At 40.5% G+C, this 17,354-nt stretch overlaps 1 protein-coding gene across 3 annotated transcripts in view; it reads right to left on the bottom strand.

Annotated features, from left to right (window-relative positions):
* Window positions 1-17,354, bottom strand: part of GAREM1 (GRB2 associated regulator of MAPK1 subtype 1) — a 219,469-nt gene that overhangs the window by 20,323 nt on the left and 181,792 nt on the right. For all 3 annotated transcript variants that reach the window (XM_049770209.1, XM_049770208.1, XM_049770206.1), the window contains one exon: window positions 2,230-3,402. In XM_049770209.1, coding sequence (XP_049626166.1) covers window positions 2,230-3,402 — 1,173 coding nt within the window. The remainder of the gene's footprint in view (window positions 1-2,229; window positions 3,403-17,354) is intronic.

Here is a 17,354-nt window from a genome sequence, read left to right on the forward strand (position 1 = left end):
TTTATGATTCTAGCATCCCATAAACATTAGACATACTTTGAATAGATTCTCTTATGTCATAAGAAGCATAAATTGAAGGCCCAAATGGATTCTTCTTACAGGGTTATTTTTAGTTTTCAAAGTAATACAGTAATGCTGACATTTTTCTTTTAACTTCTGGGTCACCAACAGGGCCTTTTAATATTTATGGTCTCATTCATTTTGCATTTGGCACAGAAAAACAAGTGGTGCTAGTTTTGTCTCTTACGGTCAAGTTACATAAAAACTCGAGGTGTGACCATCTTGGATGAGTCAATCAATCAGCTGACAAACATGAATCCTGGTACCAGTGGTAGGGATATGTTCTATGGAAAAGGGCCCATAGAAAAGGTCGTGTTACTGTTCAAACTGTAAGCAACAGGATACAGAGAATTGAGTCAAGACATTCCTAAAATGGAGCTTTACTTTCAGGAGATGGGAATCACCCTCTGATGTGAATAAAATGTCATGGTCTCTGGCTTCATTAACACTTCTCATACATAAATCTGTTCAGGAATGGGAAAAGTTTAGGCAGCACCTTTGAGGGTATTTGAATAACCTGGTGCAAAGAGCCCAAAATGTCCACCTTTTCAAGAAAGCTTTGTAACGTTGAGGCTCATCTTGCCCACTCTAGGACTTGCCACCTGGCGTTTAAGGCTGCTAGAGACCTGGTTCCTAGCATTCTGTTTACCCTTTTCAAGTATCATTCCATAGGAACAGAACTTGCTTTTCCTTACTTGTCCTAGCTTCTGCACCTCTTCCCAAGTTATTCGGCCTAGAACCCCCTCATTCTCCAATGAGTGAATACATGTTCTCTCTACATATCTAACTTGTTATGAGCTTCATGAAGGCTTCTTCTATTCAATTTCCAACTATGAAAATTGCCATGTATTTTTCTCCCTATCTAGATCATCTGTCCATCTCTATCACAGGTATCTTGACTATTGCTTATTATATTTCAATCTAACTAACCTTAATTTTATCTTTTCATCTGCCTGCTTCCTTCTAAAATAGAAAGGTATGAGGTTCCAGGTCTTATAGATAACTCTATTTCTATTTTCCAGGCCACGGATCTTTTGCTGGTAAATCTGGGTTCTGCACAGGCCCAGGGTTTCAGAGATGTGGATTGGGATCAATTGGTGGGGACAAAGAAAGGCCAAGAGACATATAGAGTTCCTTCCCTTTAGTCTGTCCTATCAGATGGAATCAGAATTTTATTAATCTATTTCTTATAATTTATGTAAGATTTTAAAGGAAGAGGTTGGTTAGAGATAGACAAAATCAGAATGTCATTCTAATAAATATTGTCAAACTTAAAGAACAGAATTACACTCAATATCTTTAGGGCTCATACCCTGTAGAATGAACTCCAATGACCAGAAATGAGTAGCAAAGGTACAGAGTACCTGTCAATAAAATAAAATGACCAAAACAGGAGACTATCTCCTGTACTCTTAAAGTAAGCTTGGCGATACAAGAGTTATCATTGATAGAGGGCTGTCGATGCTTCCCTTATAAACCTACTCCTCTTTTAGCCTCTCCATCACTATAAATGACACTCAAGAGTCACTGCTGCACTAGCAATTTTCCTGGATTTCAATTCTCTCCTTAACCACATCCAACGTATCAGGAAATGCCTCTGCATCTACCAGCAAATCATGTTCTGTAGCCAAATACTTTCTACCTGCTCAGTTGTTACTACTATGAACCAATACTTCAATTAAAAAATTTTTTTGGCTTTTGGGGCTGCATTAAGGGGGTGCTTAGGTTTTTTTTTTTTATGGCTCTACAATCGAATCACTCCTGGTGGGCTTGAGGGACCATAGGTGGTGCTGGAGCTTGAACCCAGGTTGGCTGCCTCATGCAAGACAAGTGCCCTACATACTGTACTATCTAGCACCAATACATCTTACCTCTGTAAAGAACATCTCTGTGCAGGTCTGCCAGCTTCTACTCTCCTTTCTCTAATATCTGTTCCTGGGCAGCTGTGAAAGCCCTCACAGAGTTTCTTCTCATCGAACAAAGGAGAAATCTAACTCCTAACTGGTACAATAGTCTAGCAAGGACTTCTTTCACTTCAAATGAGGCAAATGTGCACCTTCTGATATCTTCCACTGGGAAGTTTTTCCTTTCTTTGGGAGAGAAGATAAACTAGTGGATGACTGCAAAGATGAGGGGCTGGCACATGCCACCCAGATAGAAATGACTTACGGCTTCAGATTTGGGAGGCACTGGAGGTGGAGGTAGGGTGATCTCTGAAGACTTCACTGTTGCTCCCAGACTTGTGGGCACAGGAAGAGGAGACGTGGCACCTTTGGACCGGAGGGAACCTCTGAACTGATCGCACCTGCTCTTCTCACTCAGGGAGCGCGTGAGAGGCTGATGGCTGAGTTTGCCTTCCTCTAGCCACAGTTCTTCATAAGGAAGTTCTGACTTGCTGGGGATGCCCGCTGACTCTTCACCAGCTTCTGGGAAAAGGTAGTCGCTGCTACTGTCGCCTGAGTCTTGATAGGGCAGGATGTCATGAGGGAAGGGGGCCCACTCTCCACCCAGGTCCCTGCAACCGTGGAGATTGACCTCGCTGTTGCCATGGAGGTTGTTGCCATACACACAGACCGAGAGCCGGTGAAAGGACTGGGTGAGCTCATCGCGGGCATAGCTAAGGGAGTTGGGCACATGGTTGTGCCCCGAACACCGGCCCTTTTTGGGGCTCTTGCAGTCCTCATTCCAGTCAGTTTTCACGTCCCGGACAGCCCTGGAATACTCATCGATATCAAACTGCTCTTGGCAAATGCCCACCCAGTGATGAAGCAGGCTTTCGGGCCACACTTCCCCCTTCACCAAGTGTTCTGGAAGGCTAAACTTGGGGACAGTCAAATGCAGAGGGAAGTGCATGGGGAGAATCTTGTTGTTCCGCAGCACACAACACACCACCACAGTCTTGGTCTGGATGTTGACAAACTTATAGCGGTGTCCCTCGCGGATAAAGTGGAGGTCATAGGGGTTCCTGGGCGGAGGGCTGGGCACCGTCACATTCACCGGCAGTCTGGTTTTCTCCACGATGTTGCGGATAGTGTGCTCGCCCTCCTGCATCTGAAGTTCCAAGGGGCTCCGGGTGCTGAACCTGCCCTTACACTGGAAGGGAAGGCTAATGCTTTCATTGGTCCGGTGGTTCATGCAGATGAGGCAGGGCATCTTGCCTTTCCCCAGCTTGCTGATGGAGTTGAGCTTTCCGATCTTTTTGAAGATTGTATTGAAGCGTGACTTCTCCTTAAAAGTCTTTGCATAAAGGATCTCGGCCTGCCCCATTAGAGTGAGCTCATCCCCGGTACACAGGGTGATGTTGTAAACTTCGGTGTCTTCATTGCACTCCCCAGAAGCAACCTGAAATTATTAAGGTTAATTGCAGGTTAGTTTCCTGTAGTCTCACCACACAAACATATGAAGTACTATAAACACACATATGCATCAAGGTGCTTTTACTATGAACTCTAGACACTCCGAGATATGCGACTTCAAAGAACATGCTCCTAGTTTTTGACTTTTAAAATGAGTATTTCCCCTCATGTATAAAAAAGTCACTTGTTCATGAGTGAAGTTTTGGGAAGTGTAAAGGGAAAACTCAAAAATAAAAATAACATATCCTGTAGTACTGAATGAGGCACCAAACCAAAGCGAACAAAAAGATTGAGATGACTGATAATTTCATAGTTTTCTAATTTTTTTAAACTAAGTAGTCTATCATCTAGAAGATTATTTGGGGCATTAATATCATACTTTTTTAGTTATCAGAAATGTTCTAATGAGCATTACTGCTTATTATTTCATTATTTTGTTTTTCACTACAAAAATCTTATTAATTTCTTTTAGGGGTGGAGAAAATTGGAGCCACATCTAGTGGTGCTCAGGTTCTATGCTCAAAAGTTCCCCCTTGGAGGTGCTCAGGGGTGCTATGGGGAGGTGGGGAATTTGACCCAGGATTTTGGTTGCAGTTGCTGGCAAGGCAAATGTCTTACTTTCTGTACTTTTTCTACAGCTCTAAAATCCTACCAATTTTTTAACTTTTTTTTAACTCTTAATATTTTGATAATTTTACCCAGTTAATGTTCTAAAATTGAAGTTGCAAAATATAACTTAAAATCTTTTCTTAAATTTCTTCCATTCATTTATTTTATTATGCAAACTATTCATGTTCCTTGGGAGAAGTATTATAAAACATAGATGTGAAAATGAATAAATACTATACAATATTCCCAGTAAAGATCATTCATTAGTAAACTTACATAGAAAAATGAATGTAATATCACTGTATCAGAGAGAAGTAAATACCTTTATTACTGAGTTCACCCCTTTTGCAGTATATATACCATCATTTGTTATTTGTATATAATGTACCTCATTCTGTTATACTGATCTAAAATAAAGTACTTAATTTTACAAAGATGAATTTAATTTATTTGACCAATTTTTATTCTAAGACAGATGGGCTTCGCTAATGTTAGGCAATAATACTACAAGAAACTTTCTTTTTAAGAGTCTAAATAATTTCTGAAAACAAATTCCTAGAAGTGAAATTATATGGAGAAACATATGTCTGTGTGGATAGAAATTGAAAGATTCACATTGTCCATCGTACTGCACTATTTCTCCTTATTTATAGTTCTTGCAATTTAGGAAATTATCTTGTTTCTATTCTGAGATCATGCAATGTTTCTCAATAGTAAGATAAAACAAACATCCTACATTTCTTTATGCTATTTCTGTGTCTTTGATAAGTAAATACTTGCTATTTGTTTGTCTACTTATATCTCTTGCTTTGTATATGCTCAATTGTTCTCTTTTTGCATATTGTCTATGTCACATTTTTTAAGCTTGCCATCTTATTTATTACTTTTTTTTTAATAAAATATGGATCTCAGATACTTTTCAGTTTGTTGCTTGAACCTCAATTTATAATTTCTTCTTTATTAACTGTGGCTCTTCAAGAGGTGCAGATCTGAGGTTTGGTGCTCAGGGGCTACCATGAGTATACTTGGTGGTGCTCAGAGAGTGGGCAGGGAGAGTATATGGTTCCAGGGATCAAACTCAAAGCTTCTCATGTACTACATCCATGTTCTACTATTTGAGGTAGCTCTAGGATAAGTCTGATAACTTCTGCAAGTACTAAACTGCACCCCCCCTTTTTCCTTTATTGTTGGGGAACTGGATGGCACATGCACTTGGCTATGGTGTTCCTACACTTGCCAGACACACTGGGTAGAAGTCATTGGCTTTTATTATGGTGATGTGTATATTCTAGTCACGCTCATTAGGGATCACTGTGGCCTACACACTTGTGCTGGGGTTCCCAGGCCTGGCTACACTGCTCATGCAGTTTTGCTGTGGGGTTTACTAGGAACAGAAGCTTTAGTTGCAGTGCTTGCACACACCTATTTGTGATGGGCCAGAAATCAGTCATTTACAGCAGTGCTGGGGGTTCCACAGAGCAGAGCACTGGGGATCAACCTTGGTACCTCACACTTGCAAGGCAAGGGCTTCTGTTACTTAAGACATCCTCAGGCCCTCCAAAGTTTCTTTTCTTTTTCCATGTAGCAAGATATTCAGTTTTTCTTTGTGACTTCATTCTTGGGCATCATCCATGGACTAATCAAAACTATATACATCATAGATTCTGAGCTATATATATTTTGATTCTACCCCTACCTATAAGGGACAACGAACAATGCCTGGAGACTCCTGTTTTGGAGGCCATATCTGAATGTGCTCAGGAGTAAACTCTTGGTTCCGCACTCAGGGATCACTCTTGGCAGGGCTCAGGGATCATTTGGAATGTTAGGGATCAAACGTGATTGTGTGCAACCAAGTGCCTTTGCACTGTATTATCTCTCCTTCCCTGGAGACATTTGCATTGCTCTAAGAGGGCACTACTTTAATCAGTGAACAGAGGCAGAAATGCTGCTGCACAACATTACAATGAATAGAACAGGTTACAGTGCTTTCTTTTAGTCTTTTTATTTATCTATTTCCTGCTTTTGTTTTGTCTTTTGACTTGGGACAAAACTCAGAAATCTCAAGAGCTCACGGTCATCAATCCCAGCTGCATGGAAGACAATAGTCCTATCCAAAGCACTATCTTTCTGATCCTATTGTCTTCTAGCTTTGATTTCATTTATTAATGATTTAATTTACTTCACAAACTCAAATGTGTGTGTGTGTGTTCATGTCTATTTTGGAGGGCTTTTAATTCTTATGATCTTTCTGGCTATTTTCCCTATTATAATTCTATTATGTTTTCAACTTCTGTCAATTTTACATTTTCTAATAAAACCCTTCATTTGTTATATGAGTCATAAATTTTTGCATGGCAAGAAACAAGAAACAAAATAAAAAGTGAGAATGAGAAAAAATGAATTGCAATCTCGACCTTAAATAGTTAAATACTGTAGTATGTAAGCAGTTTTTGTAAAATGACCAAAAATCCTCAAGAAAAAGATAAGTCATTAAAAAATAATTAACCAAATAGATACAGAATGGCTTTCAAATCTATGAAAAGAAGTCCAACTTTCTTTGTTATGCAGAAAGTGCCAGTTAAAATTGCACCAAAATGCCATTTTTTAAAATAATTTTTATTTTGACCAAAGTGGATTACATATCTTTCACAGTAATATTTTAGGTACATATTGACATTGAATCAGGGGAATTCCCACAACCAAAGTTGATCTCCCTCCACCTCCGTTCCCAGCATGCATCCCATATTCCCCTTCCTTTCCCCCCAGATTGCTACTATAAGTGGTCCCTCTGTGTCTAGCTTGTTTTAGATTGGGTATCGATTCTTTTGTCATTGGATTGGGTTTGGTATTTAAGTCTGATCATTTTTATTACTACTTAGTGATCATACATCTGTATGGTCTTGGTACCCTCCATTATTTCCCCCTCGATTTGAGAGGCAGAGCAACATGGTTCAAGTTATGTGGTTCTGTTTGAAGAAAAGAAAAGCAATAAAATGGGGTAAAAATTAAACAAGCCCAAAATGGGCAGAGTCCTCAGAGGTTCTCATCATCAGTTTGAGGGAAGAAAGAGAAAAAAAGAGGAAAAACACAACAATACGAAAAGAAAAATCAAACAAAAAGTCCAATGAGCACTACAGCAACGAAGACAAGCACCACATAATAACCACGGTCCTGAAATAAAAACAAAACAGTGCAAAAAAAAAAAAAGAGAAAACAACAACAACAACAAAACCAAAAACTAAAAAATTATTTTGTGCTGCTTTTTTTTTTTTTTTTTGCCGCAAAGGCACAGTAAATATTGGGGAAATTAGAGAGAGAATTCCCTTAGCCTAAGAGATACAGGGTTTCTCTGCCCTTGAAGTATACTGTCATGACTTCAAGAACCGTAAAGAAATGCCTTTTTTATTGATAGAAGCTTTTTTTGTTTGTTTGTTTGTTTCTTAGGAGAAGGGCAGAGGAGGAGAGGGGAGAGGGGGAGAGGTGAAAGAGGAAAGAGGAGAGGGGAAAGTGGGGAGAGGATGGGAGAAGGGAGAAAGGAGAGGAAGGAGAGGGGAGGGGGAGAGAAGAAGAGGAGAGAGGGGAGAGGAGAGGAGAGACTGATAGAAGCTTTTAGACCACTGATAAAATTTTAAAATATGTGGGGTTGGAGAGATAGCATGGAGGTAAGGCATTTGCCTTGCATGCAGAAGGTCAGTGGTTCAAATCCCAGCATCCACATGGTCCCCTGAGCCTGCCAGGGGCGATTTCTGAGCATAGAGCCAGTAGTAACCCCTGAGCGTGGACGGGTGTGACCCAAAAACCAAAAAAGGAAATTTTTTTTAAAAATATGGGAGCGACAGTAGAGGAGTTAAGGTCTTGCATATCTTGCATGCAACTGACCACTGGAACAAACTCCTGAGAGCACAGGGTGGAAGTAGCAATGGTCTAAACCTCTCCCCACCCTGACATCACGCTTCATTGGGAAGGATGTGTGGAAGCAGGTACTCTTATTTGGCGAAATGCAAAATGGTACAAATTTTGTGGCAGGGAAATTGATAAATATAATGCAAGTATTCATGCATTTACCACCTATCAATACCAGTCCCAAAAATATGACCCCAAAATATTCCTCCACTTATATAAAAATATATACATATAAGGTTATTAACTACAGTATTGTTAGTATTTGTAAAGTACTGAAACTTACCTATCTAAATGTAAAAATATAGAACGAATATATTTTGGGATTATACACAGATATTCTTTCTCTTGCCCTCACTGTCTCTCTCTGACAAATCAAGAGTGTGATAGATGAGTTCAATGAACTGATTTGAAATGACATATATTTTATTTTACAATTTTTTGTTTAAGAAAGAAGAAAAAAAGGGGGCAAGAGTGATAACACAAGGAGAAGGCATTGCCTTGCACGTGGCCAACACAGGATGAACCCTGGTTCAAATAGCAGCATTCCAAATGGTCTCCTGAGCCTTCCAGGAACAATTTCTTTTCTTGTTTGTTTTGTTTTTGGGTCACACCGGTGGCACTCAGAAATTACTCCTGGCTCTGTGCTCAGAAATCGCTCCTGGCAGGCTCAGGGGACCATATGGGATGCTGGGATTTGAACCACAGTTGGTCCTTGGTCAGTTGCTTGCAAGGCAAATGACCTACCGCTGTGCTATCTCTCTGGCCCCCCAGGAACGACTTCTGAGTGCAGAGTCAGGAGTAACCCCTGAGCGCTGCCGGGTGTGACCCAAAAAAAATCAACATTAAAAAAAAAAAAGAAAACAAAAGAAGATAGGAGAGGGGGTGATAGTACAGCGGGTATAGTGCTTGCTTTGCTTGTGGCCAAACTGGGTTTGATCCCCAGCACTCCAAATGTCTTCCCGAGTTTGCCACGAGGAATCCCTGAGAGTAAGTCTTGAGCACTGCTGTATATAGTCCCGGTCGTTCCCCCCCACCAAAGAAAAAGGCAAGTAAAAAAATAGAAGTTTTTTTTCCTGCTTATTTTTGTGGCCCCACATGCACCCCAGAAGAACAAGAGCAGAAAATTGGTATCAGTTACCTTCAGGAGACCAGGTGGGTAGGATGTTCTGGGAGGGGCTTGGCAGGGAGCCTTGCCTCCATGAGTCTATCTTGCTATAGATTTGACTTCTAGGAAATGTATTAATAATGTTCTACACATTTCAAAAATAAAATTAATTCAATAAGTATTAAAAAAGTGGAATGCAAATAGAAACAGATGAATCCAATTATATTTCAAAAGAATAAAGTAACCACAATGGTAGAGCCAGAGGACTAAGGGAAGTAACTTTAGAATGTCTGTCTCTATTGTAAAACAGGAGAGAAAAAGACCCACTAATACTGCATTCTTTTCCTTTTTCTTTTCTTGTTCTTGTTCTTCTTTTAAAAAAAAAAAAGATTTGTGTTGTTTAGAGGCATGGGTACAAGTGCATCTGACATAACTCTGTGTACCAAGTGCACAACTATTCTCCCCTACAAGGACCAAAGGCTGATTGAAATAATAGTTAATACAGGGCTAGGATGAAGAAGGTAAGAGATGGGCTGGAACTTTTTGACGAATATAAAGAGCTCATAAGATGACTGCATGGAGACACAGAAGTCAGCCTGCATCAGTTCCCATAGGACAAATCTTGGATAACTGGATAATAAAGACTATAATGAATTATAACCTACTGAGTAAAATAAGAATGTCTAAGTTCAAACTATTAGTAACAATGAAAGAATGAAACAAAAAACTTTGGAGGAAAGGGCTGACAAGAATAGTAGTGCAAAGCCATAGGGAGGGAAAAATCTATCATACCCCAATCAGATGATCAAATTCAATATCACCAAGAGAGGCATACTCTCAACACGTGATTCTGGATGTAATCTACTTAAAAGACTAGATTAGGGGGCTTGTCTGACTAGGAAGTCCTAACCAAGGAATACAAAGTCTAAGAAGGCAACAGTTCAGAAGTAAAGATAGTACAAGGGTATTTATATTAATACTGCCGACCTTAGATTTGAATCTTTGGTTCCACATATGTTTCCCCTGTGCTGCCAGAGTCATTGGAGAACAGAGTCAAGAATAAACCCACTATAGGGCCCAAGCAGTGATGCAAGTTAGCACGTGCTAACCTAGGATGGACCATGGTTCGATCCCCTGGTGTCTCATGTGGTCCCCCAAGCCAGGAGAGATTTCTGAGTGCACAGACCAGGTGTGACCCCAAAAGCAAGCAAACAAACAAACAAAAAAGAATAAATCCACTATAGAGCATGACCCCAAAACTCATCCCTCACCCACACAAAAATTCAACAGGCTCTATCAGCTGCAAATAGTCTGGCTTGGGGTAGGGGGCCACCATCAAGAGTTCCAGGTAGTGTGGGGCAGGGGGGTGTCCCAGTGTTCTGACCTCCTCTATGCAGCCCCATTCTGACAGCACACACATTTCCCCACCTGACAGAAATAAAAGATCAGTGATTATTACCCCGTTTTAGGAATCTAAAGATCTAAAGAAAATGACAGAAAGGAATTGGGCCTCTCATCTAAGAAAGGCCTATCCTCATCTCTCCCCCAGAAGCCGAATTTACAAGGTGATCTAGAATGAATTCATAGGAGATACTGAGGAGTTGGGAAAATGAGATGTGAAGAACAAGAAAGATTATTTCCCATAGGCAGAGGGCAGGAAAAATGAACAAGAAGATGAGGTGCCATTCTTGGTAGCAACAACTTTGGTGGTTCAAAAATGGAAGAAAAAAAAAAAAAGAAAGTTGAAATACGTCCAGAACTAAGAGAAAGTAAAATCACCTGTATCACACTGAGGGCTTCAAAGTCTCAAGGTCCAGTGAAAGATAAGGGGGAAGTGAGTCACATCTTCCCCTCTGAAAAACAGAAGCTTGAAATCCTCCTACCCCAACAAAAAACTCTGCAAGCACTCTACCTAAAAGATCTGGGTGTGGAAGGTCTGCAGACAAAGCCTAGTTTGGGGCCAGGGGTGGGGCAGGGCATTGACAGTGATGATGGGGTGGGGGAAAGGTTTTATTTAATTTTTTAACTGGGGGTGAGAGGCAGTGGCAAGAAATCTTGTTGAACACAAAACATGATTTGTACTATGACTTGACTCACGCATGGCCTTCAAAACTCTTTTTTTTGCTTTTGATGAAAGTAACATTTCTCTATTTCAAAGAAAACCACAGTATAGCTAATTTACCTTTTTGTCTAGTGCTATACTTTTTTCCAACCACACCCTCCTCCTTTCCTTTCCTCATGAAAGCCATGTCAAATTAATCACTGGCTGGACTGATTCATCATTTTATTTTCAATGGACAGGGGATCCCAGTTGTAGGGCATTAAGTTTTGAAATGGATATTGGGAATTTAGTTAAACAAAAGCTCTTTGACCAGCCATCAAGACACGTAAAAAAAGTTTTAATTAAGAATGGTGGCTTCCTCCTTGGGGTTTAAGTACAAGAGGTAAAGTGCTTGCCTTACATGTAGCTGATCCAATTCTAAACACTGCACTATACAGGGGTCCCCAGAGCATGGCCAAGGGTCACTTGGGCACAGGACTAGGACTATTCCTTGAATACTGCAGTGTGTGGCCCAATTACCACCCGCCATAGATTGCTTCCTTCTTTGTCTTAAAAAACAATCAAGTGTTCCATAACATGAGTTTATATGCATGTAATATATAATAAAGATGTCAAAGATAATGACTTTTTCTTCATGTCTGCACTGTGCCAGCTCCACAGACTCACTCTGTTTTCAAAAGAGATGTAAACAAAACCATGAAAAAATAATGCGTACACCTGCTACTCATTAAATAAATAAAACAATGGGGTGGCAGGAAAGAGGGCAGGCCAAATACCTGCCCTGCCAAAGCCATGCCTGCTGCACCCATCACCCATAATGGCTACTTTGCCAATGGCCCTGCTTCACCACTCCTCTATGGCTCTTTGCAGAGAGACCCATCTGACCAAATCTCCAAGTATGCTGATATTTGGGCTGATATCACCAGGACTTTTATGGAGCAAGTATAGCCACCTTCCCCTATCTTCTTGTACTTCTGAAAACACACCCCACAAAGGCAGCATTATTAGCAATTGCACTTGGAATTCCTGGACTGTGTAGCAGCGAATGCAACTCCGTTTTTATTTAATACTGTTGTCCCCAGAGGAACGCACCAATTTAGATGCCAATATGTATCTGAAGCCACTTACTGTTCAGAAACAAATGAAGTAACTGAATGGTCAACTAGCAACAAGAACTTACTGAACCGCCTGACATGACTTTGTGACCTAATTGAAGATAAAAAATTTTCACAAATTTGCTTGTTGCTATACTCTTTTTTTCTCATTCTTTTTTCTTTCCTCCTTTTCTGTTCTTTTCCTTTTATAATTTCTCTCCTGCTTACCTGGAAACAAATATGATAGGATCAGCATGTCAATTATGTGATACATGTTCTTTAAATAAAGTAGATTAAATTTAAAACAAGGATTATGATTTTTCCCACTGATGGACAAAAATGAATTTTCAGTCATTACATAATGACTCATCCTTTTTTCCAGTGGTGGGGGATAGTAGAACAGGGAATGGAATGTCCTGGATTTGTTTGAGGGTGTGTACGTTTTTTTAATTTTTTTATTAAATTTCTGTATTTATCTCAGAAAAATTCTTTCCTCTCAGTATAATCCTTGAGAAATTAAAAAATTTAAAACAAATTGCAAGGTGGTCACTGAAACAAATTACTCTGATTTCCTATTTCATTCACTAATCATTCATTTGTTTAAAACTATGGACTGTGAGGGCCGGAGCAATAGCACAGCGGTGGGGTTTTTGCCTTGCACACAGCACACCCAGGACGAACTGCAGCGGTGGGGCATTTGCCTTATATGTGGTTGACCCAGGACAGACTGTGGTTCGACCCCCCAGTGTTCCATATGGTACTCCAAGCCAGGAGTGATTTTTCAGTGCACAGCCAGGAGAACACGAGTGTCACCAGTGTGGCCCAAAATAAAAAAATAAATAAACAAAACTATGTACTGTTTCTATTCTGTTTCTTGGATTAATTTTATTAAAGACCTCCCCTCCTGCATTAGAACCTAAATGACACAATCACAGTAAATTTCTTCTCAAAAATATTTCCTCTTAAGTAAATAAGGTATCAGTTAATGTGATGCTAAAAGTTATAGTAACAGAAAAAAAAATTTTTAAAGATTTTTTTTGGTTTTTTGGGCCACACTCGTTTGATGCTCAGGGGTTACTCCTGGCTATGCGCTCAGAAGTTGCTCCTGGCTTGGGGGACCATATGGGATGCCAGGGATCGAACCGCAATCAATCCTACGCTAGCGCTTGCAAGGCAGACACCTTACCTCTAGCACCACCTCTCCAACCCCAGTAACAGAAAAATTTTAATTCGAAAAGAAGCTTGCTGGCTTAAAACTGATTCTCTGGTGCTGGAGTAGTAAGAGCAGGTAATTGTGTGCAACTTGGGTTTGATCCCTAGAATTTCATCAGGAGTGATCCTTGAGGATCAGGAGTAAGCACTAAGCACTGGCGTGTGTCGCTATGAAACAAAACAAAAAACAACCCCCATCTCCCAAAAGATACTCTAGGGGCCAGAGCAGTGGTGCAGTGGTAGGGCATTTGCCTTGCTCATGGCTGACCTAGGACGGGCCATGGTTCGATCCCAGCATTCCATATGGTCTCCCAAGCCAGGAGAGATTTCTTAGCGCATAGCCAGGAGTAGCCCCTGAGTTCACCTGGTGTGGACCAAAGACCAAAGTAAAAAAAAAGAAAGAAAGAAAGAAAGAAAAGAAAAAAGATACTCTAACCTGATTATCCGATTAGTACTGGGTCGTTCTAACTCTAGACACTTGTGTGTGTGTGTGTGTGTGTGTGTGTGTGTTGGTTTGTCTTGGGCCACACCCAGTAGTGCTCAAGATTCACTCCTACAGATTCGGAGGACCCAATGAGATGCTAGGTACTGAACCTGGGTCAGCCATGTGCAAGAAATTTGCTTTAACCTTCTGTATTGAATATCCCTCTAGCCTCAGTTATTTATTTACTTGGCCATACTTGGCAATAGGCTCAGCTGGTACTTCTGGCTCAAGGAGTCATATGGTGCCAGGGATCAAATCCAGGGTTTTACACATGCAAGGCAAGTGCTTTATCATTGAGCACATCTTAAGCCTTCTATTACACTATTAGGTTTGAATATCAGGCTTTCATAAAGTACTTATTTTCCCTCTACAGAAAGTCTGCTGGCTGCTGGTATAGGTGAGTGGGAAAAACCATAGGCTTTGAAAATTACCTGTTTCAGTATTATTCACTAAACTGCAAAGTCAAGCTTAACTCCTGCCTATATATTAGGTGACTTCAGGTGAAGAGTTTTACCTTGGTGGGGCTTTGTTTCCTATACATTACATTAAAATGTCAGTGTCTCCCAATAGCGTGGACACTGCTCTTTGTGTTTTCTGCGCCAGTGTCTGAAACCACCTAACTCAGAGCTACGGCAGGTACTCAATAAAGAGATTCATGCTACTTTTTATTTTATTTTGTTTTGTTTTTGGGGCACACCCGGTGATGCTCAGGGGTTACTCCTGGTTCTGCGGTCAGAAACCCCTTCTGGGGGCCCGGAGAGATAGCACAGCGGCGTTTGCCTTGCAAGCAGCCAATCCAGGACCAAAGGTGGCTGGTTTGAATCCCGGTGTCCCATATGGTCCCCCGTGCCTGCCAGGAGCTATTTCTGAGCAGACAGCCAGGAGTAACCCCTGAGCATCGCCGGGTGTGGCCCAAAAACCAAAAAAAAAAAAAGAAACCCCTTCTGGCTCAGGGAACCATATGGGACACTGGGGATCGAACCCAGGTCTGTCTTGGATCAGCCGGGTGCATGGCAAATGGCCTTACTGCCATGCTATTGTTCCAACCCCTCATGCTTCTTTTTTGTTTGTTTGTTTTTGGGTCACATCCGGCAGCGCTTAGGGGTTACTCCTGGCTCTAGGCTCAGAAATCGCTCCTGGCAGGCTCAGGGGACCATATGAGATGCCGGAATTTGAACTGCCATCCTTCTACATACAAGGCAAACACCCTACCTTAATGCTATCTCTCTGGCCCCTCATACTACTTTTTTTGGGGGGGCACACCCATTTGATGCTCAGGGGTTACTCCTGGCTAAGTGCTCAGAAATTGCCCCTGGCTTGGGGGGACCATATCAGACACGGGGGGATCCAACTGCAGTCCTTCCTTGGCTAGCGCTTGCAAGGCAGACACCTTACCTCTAGCACTACCTCGCCAGCCCCTCATGCTACTTTTTTAACAATAATAAATATTGTACTATTAGAGTTCTCATTTACATTGTCTCTCACACTGACCTCACTACTATTCACTACCATCCACTACTATTTTCAAGTTCAAACTATTACTTTCAAACATTATCCTTCTCTCTAAAGAATTGCTCAGGTTTTTATTGAGTGTCTTATCCTGGAATAAAATTTAATGTCAGAAGAGGACCTGAAATATCATTACTATTGTATCCCTAAGAAAGTGAACATCCTGAAATCATTGAAAATGGATCACTTTAGGATAGACTAGTCTCTAAAATGTTCCACTGTATCGCTCTCCTTCCTTTTAATTACAGCTTTGCTAAAAAACAAATAAAAGAAAAAAAGAAACCCTAAACTTGGCAGTTCATCTACTTGGATCAGGATGGAGATAGGGATGTTGAGAGGAGAGTTCTCAGGAGATCTGAGAAATACACACATGTTCACTCATATAATAAAACCCTTCCAGTTCACGTTCAGGAAGTTGACGATGCTTCTCACATGTGAAAAAATTCACCAAGCCTATGTGTCTTGGTAGCTCTTTAAACCAACACTTTTTTTTTTTAATTTGTCTCTATAGCCATAAGACACATAGGCTGATGATGGCACAGAAAACACAAAGAACAATGTCCACACCGTTTGTGAGACATGCTGCAGATTAAACAGAGAATAAGCCGATCATACAGTCATCCTGACTGAATGTCACTCGCTGTGCACATTCAATAGTGTTGCCAACCATTTGGAGTGATGCATGGATCTTTAAAGGAAATCACTTCTACTCCCAATCATAACATATGCGAGAACAATCTGTCGCTCCCAGTTCTGATGTCATAGTCAGGGCTAGCAATGAGTACTGTGCAAAATGATGACATTAACATACTGACCAATTTTGTGGTCATTGTCAGTGACAGATGAAGAATTTTAGAAATAAATGTTCTTCCTTTAGCAATTGAGCCAAACAGTCTCTTTTGGTTTCTTCAGATGTGATTTATTTGCATAACTTCTTAAAAAAAAAAAACTGCAAGAGAAACAATGCATTCTATCTAAGTGCTTCGGTATGCGTGCCTGGCTAACATTTCCAGTTTCAATGTTTCCTGAGAGGAAGTAATTCAAAGTGTGTGATCTAAACAAGTCTAATAGGTCTAATCCAGGAAATGATCAGGGTTTTACAGTTCATAATATCCCTCAGAATTCATACCCCAAGGTTCATCAACATTTTACAGCTTGATGTAAAAATTTAAACACACGCCTCCACCTTTTTCCTCTGAAGTTTCTATTAATAGGCAATCTGTTCTCTAAAAACATTTGCTCTAAAGAGCAAACAAATCAGAGAGGCTAAATTCTTAACTACTGAAAGAAAATCAGGTGGAGCATTAAGGAGGTTAGTATCAGCTATTCCCTTACCTCCACTTCGACTTCAATTTTGATGATTCTGTCTCTGGGAAAGTGGCAGAAAATGAAGAAGTAAAGTCAAAGCAAAATGTCAATTCTGATTCTGAGTGATATATATATATTTTTTTAAATAAGTAACAGGGCAAGGACAACAAAGACAATGATTTAATTTGTACCAGCTAAGCAGAGGGCTTGCCAACTGGTAGTTTTTCAGAGGAGGTCTCCAAACCTCAGATGACAAAAAAAGTACTGGGCTGTCTTCAAACACTGAACCAATTAACCTCACAATGGTATCCAATTTATTTCTGAATGAATCCCCCAAATAAGTGACAAGTGACTCTGAAGGAAATGCAATGTTCAAAACTGGGAAAGAAAAAATGGACTACCTTTAAATTCATCCATTTCATCTTTTAGGATTCATTTTTACTATACAATCCAGGTTGCATAGTAATGAAGAATTTTAATATTTTTGGGAAAAGTGCCAAGACCAGGCAGTTGAGCTCATCGCAGCCTCTGAGTTGCCAAAAGAATATGAAGTTGTTGCTCTAAATGGCTAGGCCTTGAAGGCACAGAGATTGCTCAAATCTATAACCTGAGGGGAAAATTAGCTGATTTTCAGTAACTTGGAAATCTT

Source organism: Suncus etruscus, chromosome 3, assembly GCF_024139225.1.
Source record: "Suncus etruscus isolate mSunEtr1 chromosome 3, mSunEtr1.pri.cur, whole genome shotgun sequence".
Classification (NCBI taxonomy): Eukaryota; Metazoa; Chordata; class Mammalia; order Eulipotyphla; family Soricidae; genus Suncus; species Suncus etruscus.